Genomic DNA, 22,903 nt, shown 5'->3' with positions numbered 1-22,903 from the left:
ATCCTCCCCCCCTCCCCCCTCCCCTCCTTCTGACGGCAGTACGTCCATCCTGCGCACACCGTGTACCCCGTACACCCAACATGGCTGACTGATTGTCGACGAGGGAAACCCCCACGGGAACAGGTGGCACCCCTTGGGTTCACAATGAGAGACTGGGCTGGTCTCGTCGCCGGATTAGGGAAGCGACTCTGGCGACGGCACACGCCTTCCCCAAGCCCACGCTGTAATGGCTCACCACGCACTATCGTAAGTACATGGAAGCAGGGGCTGAACCCAGCTATCCGGCCGTCGACGGGATGGTTCTTTCCGGGCGTTGAGCCGCACAAGTGGCCAGAACTCAAGTTGCTGCGATTGGCAGAGATGCACGCCGCCGCGCTCAGTGCTTTAGAATCAAAAGACCTACCGCGTGATGTGGGGAACGTGCTGGATAAGGTCAAGGCTAATTGGTGGGGAACGGCTGTGGTGCGACAAGAGAACATCAGGTTGATGAGTGAGCCCACCAGAGAGGGAACTGACAAGCTGACAATACCCTTCACCCGTCATTCTTGCCGTCGGGGTACCTCTGAGCTGATATGATTCTGTATGATTTGCGTGATGTAGCAGCGTAGATGTGATCTTTCTTCTTGTTTTCCGAGTTTACTGTAGTCGAGTTGGCGACCAGGTCTCCGTTGATCCGGTTCTGGGCGAGAACGACCACGTTTAGGTGTTCCACGTGACATGACGTCAACCCTTGTTTTTGGAACCTTCCGCTGCCTTCCCCCCCCGCATTTTCAGAAGGGAACGACTTTTCGTGTCGCTTCCACCACCACAACAATCACCATGGCAGAAGCTACACTCGTCCAGCAGCTCCAGAAGCTCGAGCCCAAGCTCAAGGATGGGCACCAAAACATTGCTGAGATGAAGCAGGCGACGACGACGCTTGCGCGCCTCGCCACAGCGCTGCACCAGAAGTGTAAGCGATACCAGTGTCAGAGCTGACGACAGCGGCGCTGCGGAGGGAGCTGGGAGCCGGCGCCCTACCAGGGTTGCTGGCAGAGCTGCTCGGCGCTCAGCCAGCGACGGAGAACGTGACAGACGGCGAGGCTTTCTTCGAGCTCGTGGGGCAGAGCGTGTTCGCAGCGGACGGGCTGGTCGAGGGCGACAATGAGGTCAACGCCAAGAAGCTGTTCGACGTCATGTTCCCGCACAACGCCATGGTCTTCCTCCTCAATGCAGACGCACTGCCCAAGGAACTATGGAGGCAATACCTCGTTGGACCATGGGCGCCTATTGTGTCCATCCTCCTCAAGCTCACTCTGTTCGAGGGTGAGTTGACCCATGGGCGACGCTGACAGCAGACGGTTCCCCGCGACCAGCTGTGTATTCCCAAGGTGGTCGAAACGCTTCCGAAGCTCGCGTACCGCGCATACACTCCCGGCGAGTGGGACAAGACTGATGCCGACATGGCGCGCGGGACTCTCGCCGAGTACCTTCTGCAGACGGTTGTCAACGTTACTGGCAAGCCGAGCTTCAACCTTGGGCTCGACGTTTTGAAGACTGTCCTGCCGTCGTTTGTGCTCTGGGCGGGATCGAACAAGTCTACCCCTCCTGCTGGTCTCGACAGCTTCACGGAGAAGGAGGCGCATATGGCCTTGGGCCGCGACTTGAATATGCTCTATCACTCCGCGAGCATCCTCCACAACTTCACAAAGGCTGGGCGCGTAGACCCCGCTATCCTCAAGGACGAAGACACTATCACCGCGCTCGTCAGGTTCCTCGAGGACCCCGCGGTCCCGAGCTGGGTGGACCAGAGCAAGTTGACGGCCGAGACCAAGGAGGGTATCGCGAGTATACTCTCCACGACGCGCGACATGGTCACCAACTTCCTGATGGTGCTCATGTCAAACCCGTCGACTGACGTGCCGGCACAGCTGTGGAACAAGGTCACGGTGTGGCTTGACGACCCGCGGATGCTCGATGTGGGTCTTGCGGCGCTGGCGAACGGAGCACGCGACGACACCAAGTCAAACGCACTCCTCGCTCCTCCCAGCGATCTGCCGAAGCGTCTCGTTAGCCTCCTCACCTCCTCCCCAACGCCACCAGTGCAGCACTCGCTGGTCGGCCTTATCCGCAACCTCACCGTCAACCCCGCGAACCGACACCTACTGGGCGCGCCGGTGGTCGACGGCATTATGGCCCTCGATCCTTTCCAACCCGCGCGCGACCGCCTCGACCGCCTGCAGCGAGATGCAATCATTGCGCTCAGCAATCTTTCCACTGACGCCGTCCTCGCTGAGCGGATCATGTCCTCCGAGTCCACAATCTCCTCCCTCATCGCGCTCATCCAGCGCACGCCACTGGGTGGAGTCAAGGGTCTCGGTGCGAGCTGTCTCGCGCAGGTAATCTCTCACCTTCCCTCCACCGGCGCAGAGAAGGCGTGGGCCAACGCCACCTCCACACAGGTCCTCATGGCGTTGGGCCAGCTCGTCGTCGCCGCTGGCGACCCGCTCGTCCTTGAGCCTGGAATCTCGGCACTGCTGCACATCGCCCAGCATGGACCAGAGGACGCGAAGCGCGTTGCGACCGCCCTCAGGATGAACTTTGGTGGTAAGGCCGTGGCCCGTGTCGTGTCTGGCATCCTGGCACCACCACCAATTGACCCACCACCTACCTCGTCCGTGATTGAGGCGCGTACCCTCGACCTCGTCAAGGCGGTTGGAAACGATGGGATCACACAGGCCGTCAAGAGTGCCGTGGCCGATAACCAGAAGGCAGGGAGGAAGGTTGCGCCGGGAGTCGAGACGCTGTGAAGTTGTAGGGCTAGACGTTAGGGATGGGATGAGCATGCAGCCACTCTCCAATGTACATACCACAGACCCGGTAATACACTAGGTATCCGCTCTGCAAGGGAAAAGGGAACAAGAGGTTGGGTATGATGTACTGAATCTGATGTAGGTAGAGGAGTATGTGAAGCCACACTGATGAAGATAGATTTGGTTGGGAGATTGTCAGAGTACATGTATGAGACGTGAGATGGACACACACACTCAAACATATAAACACGTCATCTTGTTTCGCACGTGACTGTCTTCATTACACACATCTCCAAGTCCCCCTGTTCCTCTAGAGTCATCGACTTATTCCACACCTCACATCGTGGCACTTGTCGTCGGGCGTTCACACATTCCCTCTGACTCTCGCTCTCTCTAACTCTCCCAATGTCATATTTTTAAACAAGCCCAAACCTCTCTCGTTGATCGTGTCCTCCTCTCATCACTCCTATTCCTGTTCCACAATAATCAGACCCCATGCCGTCCTTCCTCGTTCGCCTCACCAACCCCAGGTTCACCTTCAAGCCCTTTGTCAAATCGTCCGAGAAGGAAAACCCTATGTCCCGCATTGACGCCTTCCCCGGGCTCCTCGAGTTCCCGTGCAAGAACTGGGACGGTGTCGATTTCCCCTACCCTGGGCCGCAATGCACCTACCGTGAGAAGGCGATTTGGGCTGGTCGCGCCGCCAGCAAGCGCTTTGCCTGGGCATTTGAGAACAACGACTTCTTCTTCGTTGACAACATTGATTTTGCCGTTGCCGTCTTCGACAAGACCCAGGAGCTGTAAACTATTTTCATCGCACCTAGCTCACACCAGGCTCCGTTACCTCGCCCGCAGCGCCAAGGAGTGCGACATGGCGACTACGGAGGAATGGACCCACTTCACGGACCGGGTGATTGCCCGTGCAGTTGAGATTGTCTGTGTCCCCATTTTCTGAGAACCCACCTCCCACCTTCCCTCGGTTCAAAATGGAACAAGCCAAGCTGACGAACAGGCGTACAACGCGATTCAGCCCCACCTCATCTGCTTACCCCCTCCGAGGCGCTTCACTCTCATCGACGTATACCCTTTCGTCCGGCCTGCTGTCAATGCCCAGTTTGAATTTGGCACCGGTTACGGCGACCAGCCTCCCTCCGCCGCCTCGTGCCAGTTCGATGATCGCTGGGTTGCGCGGTACTTCCCCGAACCCCATGACCTCCCGCTACGCTTCTTTACCATGGAGGAGATCAACCAGATCTCGGTTGACGCGACCGGCTTCATCGAGGATATGGGCTGGTACAACTATAAGATGCAGCGCTGCATAACCCCCAGCGTGGAGGAGCAGGAGCGTCCCATCCCCCAGGACGGCGACTGGCCTCCCGCCGCCTGCAGATTAAAGGACTACGAGGCGCACCTTGACGAGCCGCACGCGCCTTTCGGATACTCTGTTCGCGGTTACCCCGGCAAAAACCCCTCCACCCACATCTAAGGCTCGGCAGAATGTGTCGATTGTCGGAGAGTCGCTTGTAGTGAACTCTGCTTAGTAATATTCTCCCTGAACACTCGATGTACACAGATGTTTAGTGTGTAGTACCCACCACCGGGCGTAGAGTGACTCTTTCTGGAGAACAATTACCATTTGAGTTTTGGTATAGGATTCCCAAAAATATTGAAGCCTGGTGAAAAGAGAGCAAGTTCCAACGAGAGCCAGCCACTATCCCACGACGCTGAGATTTCATAGCAGCTGGGGTTGATGATAATCCAGGTGATTATTCCACTCTGCATCTACACGCACAATGCACCTCCCCATGACATGATCCCATCACAGGATGGTCCGCCTTTGTTCGGCCATCAAGCACTCGAACAAGAGCGGTTCATGATCATTGGCCGCCATCACCTTGCCACCACGCATTTTTACAGTATCAGGGTAATCGGGTTCCATAATCTACGAAAAACTTGCGCACAGCTCTGAACAGAATCAGCTGCTAGTTGAAGATAGCAGCAGCTCAAGCACAGCCACCAGACTGGGAAACAGACCAACAAAGCACAATCAGAGCCTCCTCCGCATTCCCATTCCCATTCCCATTCCCAGCGAGCCAAGACTGCGTCATTGACAGACAACAGACCGTCGCGGAACGGAGCATGCGACTGTTGGTGGCAGTGCTAGTATATTGGTAATGTCTTGGTTCACGTTTCTGACCAAGTACTATGACACTGTGTATTTCCCATCTCGCAGCTCGCACCGTTCCAGCATTGCTCAGAGGTTTAGGTAGGTCGTCATAAAGGGTGGTCCGGGCCTGTCGTGACTGCCCTGCACCATGGGCCAGTGTACAGCATCTAACCATGACATGATTATGCATGTACACGTTTTCGTTAGTCCAGCTGCTGCCGCGATCCCAAGGTATCGCGCCATCTAGACACTCGGGTTTTGTACACGCTGGCTGGCCTGGCTGGCAGGACCTGAAAGTGAATATTTCCATACCCTCGAACGCAATGCGACGGCCGAACCCGCAAACCCTGTAAACCAGTGCAGGTACATTTTCATTCCCACTATCCCTCTATGAATCTCTAGGTTTCGGTTTTGCAAAGCAATTACAGGGTCCAATATGGCGGGCGCAGAGGTGATTCCGCTCCATCCAGTCTTTCCCCCTCAAGATCGATTTGCGTTTCTCCCACTTCCTGACCCGCCGATACAATCTGGCGTCCTCCTCGTCCATCTCGGCTGGATCAAAGTCGGGCTTGATATAGCCCGGCAGAAAGCGTTCAATCCAGTCGGTCCCCAAGCCCAAGATGGGAGGCTTATCTTTCGGCCCCCCTTTCCCACCCCCATGCTCCCCTCCAACCCACTGCCAGTTGAGCGCTTCCCGTACAAACCCAATGACTCGGGTTCGGTTCAGGTAACCCCCCACCCGTGGGTTGTTGGGGAACGCCTCGCGCAGGCACCACTCGGCAGCCTTGAAACTAAATTCAATGGCTACATTTGTGGAGAGCACCCATGTTTTGGCGCTCACCTTGGCCTGCTTGCTCCGAGTCCTTTGGATGCTAAAATCAGAAAAGAATAAACACATGGTGGGAAACTCACGGCTCGCAGACGTGGTCAAATACGGCGACCCCAAAGTCAACCGTGTCCAAGTCACCGAGGTTGCCGGCCTCCAGAGCTGCCGCCCACCGCTTGCTCGCCTCGCGGCCGGCCCACTCCGTCTGGTCACGGGGGTCGGTGGAGTCCCCGTCGAAAATCACGCCGTCCCAGTTGGTGCGTGGGAAGGCGCGGATCGCCATACCCACGAGACTGCCTGGCCCCGACGTCGGCGTGACGTACGACGGGACCGTTGAGGCCCCGGAGCGACTGCTAGGACCCCCGGAGGTCGAGGCGCTGGTGGAGGCACTGGGCACCAGCGACGGGATGGGCGAGGCGAGGGTAGAGGGGGTGGTGAACGAGCTCAATGGGCCCGCGGGGGTGGTGGGCGAGCTAAAGCCCGCCGAGATGGGGGAGCTGGAGGAGCCGGAGGAGGCGCTCGAGCGCTCGGTGGTGACCTTGTTGGTGTTGAACATATTGAAATGTGTGGAGGTTGTAGGGTTTTAGGTGGAGAGCTTGAGGAGGTTGAAGTGAGGAGAAGGCATCCCGCGGTCAGATAGATATAGTTGTCAATGGAAGATGTCAACACGGTGGTATACCATGGATGTCGTCGGTGTCGATTCACGCGAATAGTTCGCGTCTCACGCGTTTGCGCCGCCTCGTCATTGTATTGATGGAATGGGACGCACAGTGTCTCACTCCCATTGTGTGATCACTCAGTTTCTTTCAGTACGGCCGCGGGCTGCTGGTCAGCCATCGGTACGGCTTGTGAATGAGGCAACGACGCACTGTGTGAAAACTGCTTGGCCGCCCGATCGTCTGATTGTCAAGCATGGTGATCTGCTGGATCACGATGTATGGTGGGAAGCTGGGTAAGTGGTAAAACAGCCGTAATCAATAAGTGCTCAATTTCCATCCAAGATCGCTGAGGGGTAGTACACAGAGAGCGAGAAGCAACGATGGGGAACGATGAGGAGCGAACACGTCGTCATCAGTGCTGGGAACCGCTTCTCGGTCCCCATCGAGCAGACGCGTGGATGACGGATAAACACAACTTCAGCCATTCAATTACCAAGTTCTTGTCAGCCATCAGCCACAACTCATCACGAATGTTTAAAAGTGACGTACGGTCCTACATTTCTATCATATTCCTCCCACACTTTTGAAAATACTCAAGACGCGCTCGCAGCTGGTGATTCAATTAACTGGGTGAGCTTCTGCAAGATTGATCCCTACGCGATCCCTCCTTGCCCCTTCCCACCTGCCACTTGCCACTTGCCACTTCCCACCCCTACTTCCTCCGCAGGTCGCGGTAGATCCCCCGACAAACACTTGCCAGCCCTTCCCGCGCCTCGTAGAGCGGGTATAGACCGACTGCGATCATGCCCGCAAACAGCCACATCATCACGATACACACCCATGCAGTAAAGCCTGCCTGAGTATAGATGTACGATGTGAAAAACTGGGGCATGGGAACAGCGAAGAGGAGGATGAAGGTGAGGCTGAGGGCTGAGTAGGCTGCAAGTCGGAACGCTTTACGCAACGACGCGTCATCGGATATATTCTGCGCCTCCGTGTCGGCGATCGTTCCGTCGACGCTGTCCTTCTTCTCACCGGACGAAGGGAGGCGGACCTCGGTGACGGAACTGTTTTCCGAAATCGGATCCTCGGTGAGTTTCGCTGCCTTGCGCCCCGCGTCGGCGTTGATCGCACGCGTGATCTCCCAGTCGAAATCGGCCGGCCAGATCATCGACCCCACGACAGTGACAATACCACCAACACCGATGGAGAGGAGGTTGCCCGTGAGCATGGGGTAGTCGGTGAATGTCGTCTCGACGTTGATCGTGCCGTACATGTGGGCCGTGAGACCCAACCATCCAGCCACACCAGCGACGAAGCCGAGCACAGCGCCGGCCACTGCTGCGCTTCCATTCGCACGCCGCCAGCTAACGCAGCAGGCAACGGGGACGACCGCGCTTCCGATAATACACCCCATTAGCTGGTAGAGGTATCCCATGCTGATGCCAATGTAGTAGAATCCCGTCGCGATCGCACCCATGAACAGCGCATATCCTACAATGGCGCAGTGCGAGGCGACGAGGATCTGCCTCTCCGTTGGCCGCTTGTTGATGTACGTCCCGTACACGTCATATGTGAGGAGGCTGGAGACAGCGATTTGCTCAGCGCTAGCGGCAGACGTAACGGCCAAGAAGAGGAGGATGAGCATGGCCGTCGCGCCACTCTTGCCCATCAGCGCACCAACTGCCTTGACCGCCGGCAGGCCAGCGCCAACTTCGGCTGGGGAGAGCGTGATGAGCTGCTGTGGGCCCCAGGCGAGCACGACTGCCGCGAGACCGAGCGAAGTAGCGATGGTGCACGGGATGCCGAACCACGCTAAGCCGCCCCAGATGAAAGCCTTGACGCTTGTCTGGGGTTGCGAGGCAATCGCGCGCTGCCAGTACGCCTGGTCGTTGAAGACGGTGCCAAAGTTGCCGACAATGTTCATGACACCAAAGATGAGGCCGCTCTTAGACCGGAGGGTGAGGTAGCTTCCACCCGCGTTGTCCTTGATCGGGTGGTTCTCCGCAGCCTTGTGGAGAAGCTCCCACATCCGGGCTGGAGAGCCAATGATATCGCTCGTCGCGTACACGACCAGTGCGAAAGCCGCCAGGATACAGTACAACACGAGGGTATGCGTAAAGTCGGCGATGAGGGTCGCGCGCATCCCGCCGATAAGCACGTAAATCGCCACACCAGAAGGGATGAGGAAACACGCAGCAATAGTGTTCATCCCCGTAAGGTCGGTGACGGTAGCGCTACCGCCGAGGATGAGCATAGTCGAGACGATGATGTTGGTTGCGAGCCCGAAGAACAGGAACACGATGTGGGCGACCTTGCCCCAGCGCGCATAAACAATCTCGAGAAAGGTGTGGCAGTAAGGGGCGTTCAGCTTGAGCTTGGCGGCCAACATGGCGAATAGGAGTACTTGAACCGTCGCACCGGCAGCGTACCACCACGGACCAGAGATACCGAACTTGTACGCTGTTGCCGAGGACTGTAGGAGGGTTGCGGCCCACGTCCACGCCGATACGATTCCGGCCGCTATGAGGCCGGGCGGGACGGAACGCGAGGCAGAGTTGAACTCCTCTGCCGAACTGGGTTGCCAGCGCGTGTAGCGGGCTTGAACTTTGGTGATGAGGACGATGAATGCGCTGAAGAAGAGACCCATGCCGATCTGGCGTCAGCTACGTCAGCTGCGACGGTTGAGGACGTACCACGACGCCGTACCCCGCGCCTTGGGGGAGGATAGCTGTTGTCATCTTTGGATGTGCGTGTGGCGGAGAATATCAGGCAGTCAGTCTTAAGTACGGCCTGGAACCGCTCGTTATCTCGTCAAGACTGGGTCGGGTTAACGTCGGGTCTCCCAAGCCGAACCAAGTCTCCATCCCAGCTCCATCTATCACTAGCGGCGCTCCGAGATGGCACGATACGCGAGACCCGTGATCGTCCGGGCGCTTCCAAGACAGTAGAGCCACGACAGGAGAGCTATCTCACATTACCCGCTGATAGTGTGTAAGTCTCAGTGTTATCAGTACCGTGGCCATGTGGCCAAGCGGCTCTCCGTTTCTGGAATCCTTGCACGGCATACCTACCCCGCCCATCCGCCAAGTCTCGACCCGTGGACCGAGTGTGCAGGGATGTAAGATGCCGCCTGCCTGACCTTAGCTGCACGGCCTCGGCTGGCTTATCTTGGCCGTGTCTCGGTATCGGATGGCCGTGATTGGTCTCACGACCAGGCTTGGAGCGGGATGGCCTTGTGCCTATCACCATGCTCCTATGCATTTATGCACGTTTCGTTTGTCGGTGTAGAGTCAGATTCAATTCACAGAGACTGAGCGACAGAGGAATGGTCATGTTGAGAGGTTGAGTCAAGGATAAAAGACCGAGGCATGACATGTGCACATGCACGTGCAGGAATGACCGACCCAAAGTCACTCCACCCGGGTTGGTTGTTAGCCCCACCATTACCACCTTGTAAACTCTTCCATTGTCCGAACACATACCGAGGGGACCGCAACACTTGAGGGTATGCTCGGAGGTACAGTACTCATGGGAACGGCGCGACCTCGTGACGAACATGACATCACGCCTACGCAGTCCGAAGTGATCCACTCGGTGAGCGTGCCGTGCCATCCTCACTACGGCATGTTCTCACCCCACTTAATCACAACTCGGCGGCATTGTTACCCTCGGTGAGGCGAACTGATGTAATGGTTCTCACCAGCTGGCATTCATACGAGCATTTATAAGAGCAGTCATATTCAGGTGTTGTCGCCACCAGTCCTCACATCTTAACCAGATCAATCCAACAACAACAACAACAACAACATGCTTCCCCGCGTATCTCGTATCACACCCCATCTCCGCGCTATCCGGCCACGGATCCGCCTCAACAGCAACATGCCGAACAAGAGCGGTCCGAGCGATGCCAAGAAGGCTGAGAACATTAAGAACGGTAGGCAGGACAATGACGGCGCTGATAGTAGCCAAGATCTATGGCGTCGGCTTGGCGGCCATCACTGGCGCTGCCTACTACAAGTGGGGTCGCCACTAGGACAACGTAGAATCGAAGAGAAGGAGACGGAGTGGCGAACAAACAAATGCAGTGTATCTGAACCGGCGCGAGCGATGACACCTGTCAAGTCGCCCCGTTACCGAGCGAGAGGATGACAGAAGCCTTGACGTTAGACCACCGCCGACTGAGCGCCCGTCGGCACGGGCATGGAAGTGTGGCTTGAGCAAACTCATGGCGCAGCACGCTGGCGTGATCATCCGCCGAAGCTCCGAAGCTACAGCAGGATATTGCCGTCCTCGGCTTCTCATATGCACATTGGAGACTGACATCGGTCGCCACGTAACCCAGTGACCCACAGTCATCGTTGTGAAGACGTTAATGACATCGAGATCCTCCCATGGCTGCGGTTGATAATGGGTATAGCAGGATACTGTGGGGGAGCCTTCACCCAAATGGTGAGAGACCGCAATTGCAGCGAAACGAGGCTGGAATAGAAGAGGAGATGGAGACGAGGAGGGAGAGCGATGGGATACTATATGCTGGCACACAAATATACTCGAAGGGAGAAAGGGGATACGCACTTGGCCCCTCTGCGTCGCCGTGTATGTGAGAGACGGTTGTCACTACATGGCGTAAGACGCCGTACCCTAGTGCTAACATCGTTGCAGTTGAGTTTCAACCCCACAGCTCCTTTCTAAAGCCGGTGCCCTCCTTACGAGCAATGAGGACTCTGTGCATGGCACTACGGCGAGGCTATAGGTACTCTCAATAGCGTATAAAGCGTTAGCTCATGATACCGGAGAAGACTACGCGAGGGGCTTGACCGAGTATCACACAAGTCCCGAGACAAGGCTCAACCAGAAAGATCGCCAGTCAAGAATTGAGCCCTTGCGGCAGTCCTGTCTTGACTTAACATCCCACCGTTTCTCTTTCCAGTCGGATAATGGTCTCACAGGCATCTTTGTTAGCATTAAGTTGCAACACCAGCCTACCAATCAGAGGGTGCAGTCCTGCGCTTTTCACAAAGCGGATCCCATTGTGCTTGAGACCCCTCTAGACTTACAGCCGGTAAGCAGATTCCACAGGACTATCCCCAGAGCCCAGAAAGCGATGGCAACAGCGTTGAAAGGTCAACTCTTGTTGTCCAGGTTTGAAATACTCACTGATAAGAGAAAACAGGTCCCCACCAGTTCCCAGTTCCAAAAAAATGATGGGTGTGCTACTCGGCGTGATGGCTTCTTGAGTTGGCTCTGATCACTCTCATCTTGGCCAAGGATTTCTATTTCGTTTCGAAAGCTGACATCATCTTTCTTGTGAAAGATTTTAATTGCCCAGCCGTATTCTTGTTGTTGAGCGTCAGGTCGCGGTCCCTCGATATACACTGTTGGTCAGCCCTGGCAAAGACGTGCCATCGTACCTCGCGTAAGTCCCTTTGCCCAGGAATTCAAAGACACGATATAACGGCTTGAGGAGGCTGTTCGGAAGAGATTGGAATTAAATAGCTAGTCGATGGTGGGCCTGCTTGCCGCTGTTCGGAGGAGCTTTCAATTGAAGAGCTCGTTGAGGGTGGGCTTGAGCTAGACAGCTGGGGAGTGGCGTTCATGGAGCAAGCAACGAGGAGAAAGAAACCTGGTAGAGGGAGGAAGGCGGAGGAGAGTGTGGTGGTAACATGGGACAGTGGAGAGGAGTGCAGGGGGAGCAAGTGGCTTTGTGCGGAGTATTAGAGGTTGGTCTGGTTTGGAGAGGGGGAGGGAAGGAGAGGATAATGAAGAGCGTATGATAGAGAACGAGAGATGCACAAAAATTAACATGGAGATGTTTTATGGGGAACCTCATGAGAAGGGTGAGGGAAGGTGACCATGAAGCTGACTTAACCGTGGAGCCACTATAGCTGGTCAAGTACGAAGTAGGATGGGGGTTTATACTCAAAGTGACCTCGCAACATCCATCAGTCTTCCTCGCCCTCTGGGTTTCTCAGCCACCCCTCGTTTACCTCCAACACAATGTCTACTTCGACTTTCTATAAATTCCCACTCTCAATACATGCAACCTGCGGCCTGCCAGCTACCAGATGATGGCAATCGTCACCAGATTGAGTCGATGGCCATTCGAGTCACGTGACGTCAGGCACCAACCCATTCCAACGAAAGTCTGTTCGGCAACTCAACAACACCTCACAACCCATGCGCAGCGCCCGCGCACTGGCACTACGCACTCTTACACGGCCTCTACCTCTCTACGCTAGACCGATCCCCTATCCATCTATCTCCCTGTATCGATTCAGCACAATGTCGCAACCCGCCCCTTCCCCGTCCTTGCGCGACCTCCGGCCCCCGCAGCACCAAGGAATGAGGAACCTCGACAAGTCCAAGTTCGGGCTCTCGGTCCCAGTCGTTACGGCACGCATACCTGCCGGCTCGGTTGGAGCCGTTCTGAAACACCCAATGTTGAGGGGACAGCTGGTGGACATCGCCAAGGTCAAGAGCGTGCTGGTCAACCCTGATGAGCCTGAGGCCCGGCGCGTCCTCCTCCGCGTCTCCGACCCAACTCAATTGCCCAAGCAGACGAAAGAGTACCTCGAGGGTATTGGAGCCCAATTTGGCAGCTACAACATCGACCTGGATTACGATTACTGGAGCGTACACGACGTGCTTACGTCTATTCTGCCCAACTTGGATGGCGAGGACCCGCCTTCCTCTTTCACGCAGACAGGACATCTTGGTAAACCAAAACACTGCCACCGAGCTGAACCCAGCACACGTTAACCTGCGTGACGAATGGTTGCCGTACAAGCATATCATTGGGCAGGTGATAGTCGACAAGGTGTCGAGTGTCACCACCGTCGTCAACAAGCTCAACAGCATCCACGCGCAGTTCCGATACTTTGACATGGAGGTGATCGCGGGCAAGGATGACTTTGTGGTATCTACGGTGAGTCGCTCGCAGACGGGGAACTCTTGCCAGCGTGCTTGCTTTAAGCTCCTGGGCAGCTGACGTTCACGATCACAGCTGCCCTGCATCTCCATCGGCCGCTAACAGCAGCACGAGTCCGGTTGCTCCTTCACCTTCGACTTCTCCAAGGTGTACTGGAACTCGCGCCTGCACACCGAGCACGAACGCCTCCTCTCCCACTTTACGCCCGGCCAAGTCGTGGCGGACGCGATGGCGGGCGTTGGGCCCTTTGCGGTGCCAGCAGCCAAGAAGGGCGCGTACGTGTTGGCAAACGACCTTAACCCCGAGAGCGTCAAGTGGATGCGTGAGAACCAGGCGCGGAACAAGGTCGAGCCCAGACTGCGGATAACAGAGGATGACGCGCGCGCTTTCATCCGCCGCGCTCCCCTGGAAGCATGGACCAAGCCGTTCACGCGGAGCGAAGCGGTGAGAAACCGCGCGTGGGAGAAAGCGCAGCGGGCTGCCAGAGTGCAGGCCAAGAAGGAGAAGGAGGAGCGGGAGTCCGCTGGGTTGCCGGAACTGGTCAAGGAGGAAGAAAAGGAGGAGCCAGCAGCCCCCCAGACGATCGACCACTACGTCATGAACCTCCCCGACTCGGCGCTCGAGTTCCTCGATGCGTACATGGGCTCATTCACCCCCCTCCTCTCCCAGCCAGGCTACGACAGGACCACGCCGCTCCCCCTCATCCACGTACACTGCTTCACGCGCGAACTCGAGCCCGAGACCGCCAGCGCCGATATCTGCGAGCGCGCAACCGGATACCTTGGCCACTCGGTGTCGCCAGACATGGATGACTTCCACCTTCATGCCGTGCGCCGCGTCGCGCCAAACAAGGACATGTACTGCCTCACTTTCCGACTACCCGAGGCGGTCGCGTACGCGTGACAGCTGCATAGATGCATCAACCCTATGTTGTACACGTACTCGTACAAGCCGCTCCGCGTATCAAAAATCAAGACCATTCCTACTTGCCCACAGGCGACTGTGCGCGGCTCGCCGCACGGGAAGCCGCCCGCGACGCGGCGGGACTGCGCCCTAGAGGTGTACTGCTGTCAGTTTTACAGAGTCTTCTCAACTCACATGATACCGCTCCCGAACTGCGAGTGCACCAGCCCGCCGGCCAATGTCATCTGCCCTCTCCCGAAGCCGGGAAGGAGCATGCTCCCATCCCATCCGTCGAACGCGTCCGCACTCATAAACGTAGGCAGGTACTCAGCCCAGCCGTTGGATGCCTGCGGCGTGGTCTGGGACTGGTAAGCGCCGCCGAACGTCGCAGACGGCGAGTTCTGCACGCTTTCACTTGGGCCCGCTGCAGACGGCATGATCATCATGTCGCCGCCCTGCGGTATGAATGCGAAGTGTGTCTCACCGCCGAGAACGTCGCCGTGCGGCCACGTCACCTCGTGCAGGAGCGCCGGGTCGAACATCTGGCCCGACTCGCCCGTGCCGTTCGGCCCCGGCGAGCCCGCCCTGCTGACCGCGCGCGAGGGGTGCGCGCTCGGCCCACGGCGGTTCTCGCGTGTCTTGCGCACAATCTCGCGGATGAACGCCGAGTAGATCGCAGGCTGGTGAGACGAGTCGACCGCGCAGTTCTCCAGGATGTCCGCAACCTCGGTCACAAGCTTGAAAATCGCCTCCTCCGAGTCGTGGTAGTTCCTCAGTTCTGGCTTGAGGAGCTTAAGCAGCGACAGCAGCGCGTAGCTGCACATAACAAAGTTCGTGTCGGGTAGGTACGGCAGGTAGCTTCGTTCGAGGAAGTGGTTCTTGACGACTGTGCACACACGCGATGCGGCCTCGTACACATTCGTGAGGAAGAACGAGATGTCCATTTTGGACCGCTCGAGCGCGTTCTCCAAGCCGAACGAATAGAGCACGAGCGACGAGTATGCGTAGTAGAACTGCGCGCGAGAGTCGTACTCGACGTGCCCGTCAGGCTGCGGCCCGCGGTTCCATTCAGACAGCCATCGTCGCAATTCCTCATGCGCCGAGCGGACAACAAGCATGTCTGATGTCAGCTTCGGTACTGAGATTCGAACTCACAGTCACAGTCATCTCGCAATCCCGAAATCGTCGTTGTGGAGGAGTAAATCGTGTCGATGGCCCTGCTCATGATCTGCTGAAGCACAACGTACGCGGCCAACGCGTGGTCAGACGGCAGCGCGAACCTCTGCTGGTGCCACGACTTCTCGCACGCGCCGCGGATAATGTAATCCTCGCGCAACGTATATGGCTTGCCCATCTGCGCTGAGACAGACCGGTCGAGCACGAAACACATGAGCCAGCAGCGCTCTCGGTTGACGATCTGGAGTCAGCTAACATCGCCACAACCAAGCTCACCTCGAGGTCTCGCTCCCGGCCCTCCTTCGTATCCAAGCCCGACATGATCGACTTGCGATGTAAGTTCAAGTCGGTCGCCATGCGGATCGCCATGCCCAGCATCAACCAGGTCCGGTCCTGCTCGAACGTCTTCTCTGGCCCGAGCGTCCACATCGAAAGCAGCAGGTACGCCTGGCACACCTCAACGCTCTTGTATCCTCGCGAGGGGACCTCAAACGCGAGGCGCTTTGCGTAAATGGACAGATTGTGGTGCACATCCCGCTTCGTGTAATAACGCGCTGCGATGGCGCAGATACTGTGTGTTAGCAGCGCAACCAGCCGATACCTACACTGTGCAGAGAAACTGGCTGCGTTGCAAGACGAGGTCGGGCGTGTGGAAGTCGCGGTACAGGAGAGGCACGTGTAAAGACACTGCTTTTCAGCTAACGTAACCAAAGCAGCACTCACTGTGGTTGAAGAATATCTGGAACAGCTCGGCGATCTCCTCACGAGTGATGAGATTGAGGAGCTCAGGGAGACGCTCATCACCGCCCGGATGCATGGACAGGTTACCGGGTTTGAAGTAGTTGGACGCCGCGACGCCAACCTCTGGCCCGTGCCCACGCACATCGCTCGTCGTGAGGCGCTGGTTCGATCCGTTCTGTCCTAGTTTGGCCGACACACCAAGGCTCAGCGGTGATGGGCGCACTGGGACATTGCCATTGCGGGAGAAGGTAGTGTGCTTCTTTGCCGGATCAGTGTTTTGGAGACTGGCCTCCGCCAGGAGACCCAGCGGGGAGAGAACGTTGTCCGGCAGTGAATGCAGTCGTGGAGAAAGAGGGGGGAGATGGCTGCCGGTGGTGGATTCGTCTGGGCCACGTCTCTCGCCCTCGTGCCCGTATCCGAAGCTGCGGCTGGACGAAAGGCTCGGTCCTGCCTGCGATGCGTGTGACGAGATGAGAGAGATGACCTCGGGATCGCTCGTGGACGCATGGAGCGCCTGCGAGAAGGAATTGAGTGCCGAGGCATCCAGGCTGCCCAGTGCCTGAACGTTAGCAAGCTCACATCACGCAGTCGCCGGCGAGACATACTCCACCAATGCCCTTGAGCGCCGTTTCCATCTTGTTAATCTTGGCTGCGAGAGCCTCATTCTTGCGCGTGCTGCGCTTACCGCGGTTCGACTCTTCAAAGATGCACTCGTGCCCGCCTGATTTGCAGCGCTGTGGAGGCGGTCAGTCACTGCCGCCGGCTCGTGCGGGGCAACATGGGTTGGCTCACCTTGCACGGCCCGTTGGGGCCGCTCGAGTCGTCTGGGATACAACGCATCTTGATCTTGCGACAGCTGCCTGTTAGCCATCCATCCAGCTTGCCTCTGCATACGCTATGCACGCGCGCGAACCGCGGGTGAGTTTGACCTTGGGCTTGCCATCTGGTCCTTTCACAATCTTGCGGTTCGGCTTGGCTGCCTGCGCGGCGAGTTTGGCCGCGGCGTCGTCGTCGCTCTCGTCGCTTTCATCGTCGTCGTCATCGTCATCATCGTCCTTGTTACTCCGGGGCCGCTTGGAATCCGTCTGGCTGCCGCCGCCTGGGTTCGACTGCGGGCCCTGGCCCATGAGGAGGGATGAGGAGGGAAGGTTGGAATACGCAGAGGCGTATGGGTGGTTTGACATGTTGAGCCACGACGAGTCTGTGCTGTTGGGGTTGGGGTTGGAGTTGGATGCTGCGACCGCTGCTGCTTGCTGCTGCTGCTTGTGCTGTTGTTGCTGGAGCTTTGTGAACAACTGTTGAGCTTGACTACTGTTCCATGACCTCTTCATGGTCTACGGTTGTTCTGAGGGGCCAATGGCGGCTATGGCGGTGGCGTTGGGCCTAGTCTCAAGCAGCAGATGAGATGAGAGGGAAGGGACAGAGGGGAAGAGGATGGGATGGGCTGAAGGGCGCTTGTCACAAGACCTGGCGATTGATGTGGATGTGATGTCCGACGAGCAAGACTAGTTTGTTGGAATTGGGCGGGATTGGGATGCGATGAGGATGAGGATGAGGATGAGGATGACGGTGAGGGTGAGGGTGAGGGTGAGGATGAGGATAGGATGGATTGAATAGAGTGTCGGAAGAGACACGGGCTAGTTTGTGGGATGTATGCTGCTCGGCGAGTGGGTTAGGGAGAGGCAGTCCAAAGTGGGACCAACTAGGGGAGGGGATGAGGCGGGGGGGGGAAGGAGGAGACGACTCTCACCCGGTTGGAGTACTGCCGAATGCCCGACCTGGGTATCGATCAACCACTCCGCCCACCCGGTCCACATGGTCAACTTCCTATGGCATGGCCTCCTACCCCCGCACGCGGTAACTCCCGCAAAACCTGCACAATTGCATAAACGGGCTTTTCGCTCAATCTCCATCAATCACTCACGGACTATATCGCAAAGTCCATTCTGTCGCGTGTAATCAGGTAAATATTTGCCACGTGCCATCCGAGACAAACGGATCACCGAGGATCTCAGCCAAAGTTGACATGAGACTGATGGGGGAATATGCATGACACCATCGTTGGGAGGATTGGACTGTGAATGACGACCACGACAACAATCACCCTCTTCCCTCAACCATCCCCTCCTCCTCCATTCGTGTACGGTTCCAGCTCCCTCCTAATATCTGCCGCACCGCGATAACACATCCTGTCTCGCCCGCTACATCTGTCAGCATGAGCGGCCTCGCAGGTTGGCGAGTTGTCGCGCGACAAGCAAGATGCGCGCCACTCGGGGCCCTTGCCGGACCATCGCGTTCCATCGCGTCCAAGGCGCGCCCACCATTATCCTTGCAACCACTCCCACATGCGCGAACACGAGCGATCGTCCCCTCGTCGTCTCGGTCCTCACTCCTGGCATCCTTCACGTCGTCGGCAGTACGCGCCGAGCCGCGCCAGAATACTCCGACGGCTGAGAACACAGCAGCACCCGCGCCAAAGCCCTCGGCTGCATCAAACGTCAACCCGGATGTGGCAACAGGCAAGGTTTCCGAGAAGAAGCAGGCCATCACGGACTGGCGAATTCTGCGGCAGCTCGCGACAAACGTCTGGCCTAAAGGCAACAACAAAGTCAAAGTCAGAGTGATCGCCGCGCTCACTCTGCTGGTCGCGGGCAAGGTCTTAAATGTCCAGGTACCGTTCTTCTTCAAGGCCATCGTCGATGGTCTCAACATTCCTATCACTAGCGACACCAGTTTGTTGGTTGTCGCGGGTGCATCGATCGCCGGCTGTGAGTCCACCCCTGTTCCCAACTGACGACAGACGGCCTTGCGCGTATCTTCGCAACCGTCTTTGGTGAGACGCGTAATGCCGTGTTTGCAACCGTCGCCCAGGGCACAATCCGCAAGGTCGCTCGCGAGACGTTCGGTCACCTTCTCAACATGGACATGAAGTTCCACCTCGAGCGCCAGACTGGCGGCCTTACGCGCGCAATCGACCGCGGCACCAAGTGAGCTTTTAACTCTGAGCTGGCCAGTACTGACGCCGAGGGGTATCTCGTTCATCCTCTCGTCCATCGTCTTCCATGTTATCCCCACGGCCCTCGAGATCTCGATGGTGTGCGGCATCCTCACGTACAAGTTTGGCTACACGTTCGCGGGCGTCACGGCCTTCACTATGCTCCTGTACACCTGGTTCACGGTCCGCACGACCGCGTGGCGCACTCAGTTCCGAAAGCAGGCGAACGCGGCCGACAACAAGGGCGCAACGATAGCCGTCGACTCGTTGATCAATTACGAGGCGGTCAAGGAGTTTAACAACGAGAAATATGAGATCAAGCAGTACGACGAGACGCTCAAAACGTACGAGAACGCGTCGGTTAAGATCGCTACTTCACTTGCGTTCCTCAATTCGGGGCAAAACATTGTTTTCTCATCAGCGCTGACGATGATGATGCTGCTCGGCGCGCAGGGGATTATCAACGGTGAGTTGGACTGGACTTGCCTGACCTGACCCCAGGCACCATGACTATTGGCGACCTCGTGCTTGTCAACCAGCTCGTCTTCCAGCTCTCGCTTCCACTCAACTTCCTCGGTACGGTTTACCGCGAGCTGCGCCAGAGCCTGATCGACATGGAGGTCATGTTTAACCTCCAGAACGTCGAGCCTCTGGTGCACGACAAGCCGACTGCCAAGGCGCTCCACCTGCGGGGCGGTGAGATCCGCTTCGAGAACGTCAACTTTGGCTACCACCCCGACCGCCCGATTCTCCAGAACCTGAGCCTGACGATCCCCGCTGGCAAGAAGGTTGCGCTGGTCGGCCCGTCGGGTTGCGGCAAATCGACCGTCTTCCGCCTCCTCTTCCGATTCTACGACCCGCAGTCGGGTCGCATCCTTATTGACGGGCAGGACATCGAGGACGTTTCGCTAGAGTCGCTCCGTCGCTCTATCGGCGTCGTCCCTCAGGACACGCCCCTGTTCCACAAGGACATTTTGCACAACATTCAGTACGGTCGTCTTGACGCGACCAAGGAGGAGGTGCTGGAGGCGGCGCGTAAGGCACAGCTTGACAAGACGATCGCTCGCCTTCCAGATGGGTACGCGACCAAGGTCGGTGAGCGCGGCCTGATGATCTCGGGTGGCGAGAAGCAGCGTGTCGCTGTCGCCCGTCTACTGCTCAAGGATGCGCCCATCAACTTCTTCGACGAGGCTACCTCGGCTCTCGATGTGTACACCGAGACAGAGATTATGCGCAACATCAACGCGACTCTTGTGGACGGGCAGAAGACGAGCGTGTTCATCGCGCATCGTCTGCGCACAATCTCGGACGCTGACGTCATTATCGTGCTCCAGGAGGGCCACGTTGTCGAGCAGGGTACGCACGAGGAGCTCCTCCAGATTACTGGTGGCGTCTACTACAACCTGTGGCAGGCACAGCTCACGGAGAGCATCAAGGAGGAGGTGGAGGTGTACGAGAGTGACCCCGAGGTGCTCACGGACGCGGCCAAGGAGGTGACCAAGTAGAGCTAGGGAAACGTCTGCATGTATGCATTGGATTGGGTTTGGGCCGAATGTTTGTTGATGTGACTGGAGTTGGGATGAGATGGACGACCTCCACCTTGGATAAGGGGAGGGTTAAATAAATCCAGCACGTGATCCAGTGGCGCGACTTGTCATCGTTGACTGACGCCAGCGATTGGGATTGGGACTGGCGTTGGCTGAGTGATCACCGCAGGTCACAACAACTCTTCCTCTCTCTTCAACCACACCTCACAACCCAACATGCCACCGAAAGCGTGAGTCCGCTGACCCCATCGAAACAACAGCTGACAGACAGGGACTGGGAGAAGTGTACGGCTGCACGACCTGACGGAGCTGACCCCAGACGAGCGCAAGCACGACGAGAAGGAGGACAAGATTGTCGCGCTCGATGAGTCGGACATCCAGATTCTCAAGACATATGTGAGTCTCTCTCTCTTTATCTTGCCCTCCGTGTTGGCTCGATGTCTTGCTACTCTTGCGCGCTGCAGTTGCATTCCACCAGTAACCCACTAACACGCGCAGGGTCAGGGACCTTACTCTATCGCGCTCAAGAACATCGAGAAGGAGCTCAAGGAGATCCAGAAGCGCGTAGACGAGAAGATGGGTGTCAAGGAGTCGGATACTGGTCTTGCTCCTGCCAACCTCTGGGACACGATGGCCGACAAGCAGCGCCAGGGCGAGCATCCGTTGCAGGTTGCGCGCTGCCAGACGATTATCCGTGCCAGTGAGTAACGGTGTGTGGGGAGTTGTACTGGCTTAGAATGCTCCCTCAGTGACGCATGCTGCAGTCTTGCCCTTGCCTGAGTTGCGCTTGCCTCTTCCCACCTCCTTTGGTCGTGCCACGATTGATTAACCCCAGCGAACCCACAACCCGAGGACTCTCCTCTCAACCCTCAGGACGGCGCCGGCGCGGGCAACCCAGAAGGCGATCGCTACGTTATCTCGATCAAGCAGGTCGCCAAGTTTGTTGTCGGACTCGGCGACCAGGTGTCGCCAACCGATGTTGAGGAAGGGATGCGCGTCGGTGTTGACCGCACCAACTACAAGATCCTCATTCCCCTGCCACCCAAGATCGACCCGTCGGTGACTATGATGCAGGTCGAGGAGCGCCCGTCGGTGACGTATGCGGATGTCGGTGGCTGCAAGGAGCAGATCGAGAAGCTGCGCGAGGTCGTCGAGTTGCCTCTGTTGGAAGTGAGTTACGCGGCAAGCGGTGCTAACTCCAGCCGGAGCGCTTTGCCAACCTCGGTATCGAGCCTCCAAAGGGTGTGCTGCTGTATGGCCCTCCCGGAACAGGCAAGACGCTATGTGCGCGTGCGGTCGCAAACAGGACAGACTCGACGTTTATCCGTGTCATCGGATCGGAGCTGGTGCAGAAGTACATTGGTGAGGGTGCGCGTATGGTGCGCGAGCTGTTCGAGATGGCGCGGTCGAAGAAGGCGTGTATCATCTTCTTCGACGAGGTGGACGCGATCGGTGGTGCGCGCTTCGACGACGGCGCAGGTGGCGACAACGAGGTGCAGCGCACCATGCTGGAGCTCATCAACCAGCTCGACGGTTTCGACGCGCGTGGTAACATCAAGGTCATCATGGCAACCAACCGTCCTGACACGCTTGACCCTGCGCTGCTGCGTCCGGGGCGACTGGACCGCAAGGTCGAGTTCAGCCTGCCGGACGTCGAGGGGCGGGCCCACATCCTCAAGATTCACGGCAGGAGCATGAGCGTCGAGCGCGACATTCGTTACGACCTCATTGCACGCTTGTGCCCTAACGCGACGGGTGCGGAGCTCAAGGCCGTCGCGACCGAGGCGGGCATGTTTGCGATCCGCGCGCGCAGGAAGGTTGCGACGGAGCGTGACTTCCTCGACGCAGTTGAGAAGGTCATTCGCCAGGGCACCAAGTTCTCGAGTACCGCCCTGTACGCGCAGTACAACTAGTGTATGCATAGAAGATGTAAGCAGTGCATGAGGAGCGTAGAGAGGAGGGAGGCAGCATTGGATAGAGCGAGTGGAGGCACCAGTCGTCAGGCACCGATCTTGCTTGTCGTGCCACGTGGTGTTCTGCCACACTGGTTGAAAAATGTTCTATTCAAAACTCCGTCAAATCGCCGAAGGAGTGTCGAATTCGAGGTTGGTAGAGTCAGTATGGCAACGCTGGCTCTGGTCTCTCTGTCCGTCAACGAACCCGCAA

The 22,903-nt window shown here is 57.5% G+C and overlaps 8 protein-coding genes across 8 annotated transcripts; 5 read left to right on the top strand and 3 right to left on the bottom strand.

Moving 5' to 3' along the window:
* Positions 1 to 819: 819 nt before the first annotated feature.
* CcaverHIS019_0207000 (uncharacterized protein) lies at positions 820 to 2,789 on the top strand (the record flags this gene model as incomplete). Its single annotated transcript, XM_060597741.1, has 3 exons — positions 820 to 952; positions 985 to 1,271; positions 1,338 to 2,789. 3 exons carry the CDS (start codon positions 820 to 822, stop codon positions 2,787 to 2,789), a joined length of 1,872 nt encoding a protein of 623 aa, XP_060454604.1.
* Positions 2,790 to 3,287: 498 nt separating this feature from the next.
* On the top strand, positions 3,288 to 4,278 carry CcaverHIS019_0206990 (uncharacterized protein; the record flags this gene model as incomplete). The annotated part of the gene is made up of 3 exons (XM_060597740.1): positions 3,288 to 3,592; positions 3,627 to 3,702; positions 3,805 to 4,278. 3 exons carry the CDS (start codon positions 3,288 to 3,290, stop codon positions 4,276 to 4,278), a joined length of 855 nt encoding a protein of 284 aa, XP_060454603.1.
* Positions 4,279 to 5,867: 1,589 nt separating this feature from the next.
* Positions 5,868 to 6,341, bottom strand: CcaverHIS019_0206980 (uncharacterized protein; the record flags this gene model as incomplete). The annotated part of the gene is made up of 1 exon (XM_060597739.1): positions 5,868 to 6,341. The coding sequence occupies one exon, from the start codon at positions 6,339 to 6,341 to the stop codon at positions 5,868 to 5,870; it is 474 nt and encodes a 157-aa protein (XP_060454602.1).
* Positions 6,342 to 7,156: 815 nt separating this feature from the next.
* CcaverHIS019_0206970 (uncharacterized protein) lies at positions 7,157 to 9,185 on the bottom strand (the record flags this gene model as incomplete). The annotated part of the gene is made up of 2 exons (XM_060597738.1): positions 7,157 to 9,100; positions 9,141 to 9,185. The coding sequence occupies 2 exons, from the start codon at positions 9,183 to 9,185 to the stop codon at positions 7,157 to 7,159; spliced, it is 1,989 nt and encodes a 662-aa protein (XP_060454601.1).
* A 3,544-nt stretch (positions 9,186 to 12,729) lies between these two features.
* TRM5 (uncharacterized protein) lies at positions 12,730 to 14,278 on the top strand (the record flags this gene model as incomplete). Its single annotated transcript, XM_060597737.1, has 3 exons — positions 12,730 to 13,162; positions 13,197 to 13,372; positions 13,484 to 14,278. The coding sequence occupies 3 exons, from the start codon at positions 12,730 to 12,732 to the stop codon at positions 14,276 to 14,278; spliced, it is 1,404 nt and encodes a 467-aa protein (XP_060454600.1).
* A 79-nt stretch (positions 14,279 to 14,357) lies between these two features.
* CcaverHIS019_0206950 (uncharacterized protein) lies at positions 14,358 to 17,379 on the bottom strand (the record flags this gene model as incomplete). The annotated part of the gene is made up of 9 exons (XM_060597736.1): positions 14,358 to 14,439; positions 14,474 to 15,398; positions 15,434 to 15,695; positions 15,731 to 16,025; positions 16,060 to 16,144; positions 16,178 to 16,754; positions 16,801 to 16,929; positions 16,988 to 17,051; positions 17,090 to 17,379. 9 exons carry the CDS (start codon positions 17,377 to 17,379, stop codon positions 14,358 to 14,360), a joined length of 2,709 nt encoding a protein of 902 aa, XP_060454599.1.
* Positions 17,380 to 18,454: 1,075 nt separating this feature from the next.
* On the top strand, positions 18,455 to 20,695 carry ATM1 (uncharacterized protein; the record flags this gene model as incomplete). Its single annotated transcript, XM_060597735.1, has 5 exons — positions 18,455 to 18,611; positions 18,661 to 18,963; positions 18,996 to 19,182; positions 19,223 to 19,656; positions 19,692 to 20,695. The coding sequence occupies 5 exons, from the start codon at positions 18,455 to 18,457 to the stop codon at positions 20,693 to 20,695; spliced, it is 2,085 nt and encodes a 694-aa protein (XP_060454598.1).
* A 258-nt stretch (positions 20,696 to 20,953) lies between these two features.
* RPT1 (uncharacterized protein) lies at positions 20,954 to 22,650 on the top strand (the record flags this gene model as incomplete). The annotated part of the gene is made up of 6 exons (XM_060597733.1): positions 20,954 to 20,967; positions 21,009 to 21,022; positions 21,057 to 21,133; positions 21,236 to 21,437; positions 21,573 to 21,907; positions 21,940 to 22,650. 6 exons carry the CDS (start codon positions 20,954 to 20,956, stop codon positions 22,648 to 22,650), a joined length of 1,353 nt encoding a protein of 450 aa, XP_060454597.1.
* Positions 22,651 to 22,903: the final 253 nt, after the last annotated feature.

This window comes from Cutaneotrichosporon cavernicola (assembly GCF_030864355.1).
Source record: "Cutaneotrichosporon cavernicola HIS019 DNA, chromosome: 2".
Taxonomy (NCBI): Eukaryota; Fungi; Basidiomycota; class Tremellomycetes; order Trichosporonales; family Trichosporonaceae; genus Cutaneotrichosporon; species Cutaneotrichosporon cavernicola.
Note: the sequence above shows the minus strand (reverse complement) of the source record. Positions and strands in the feature narration are given on the sequence as shown.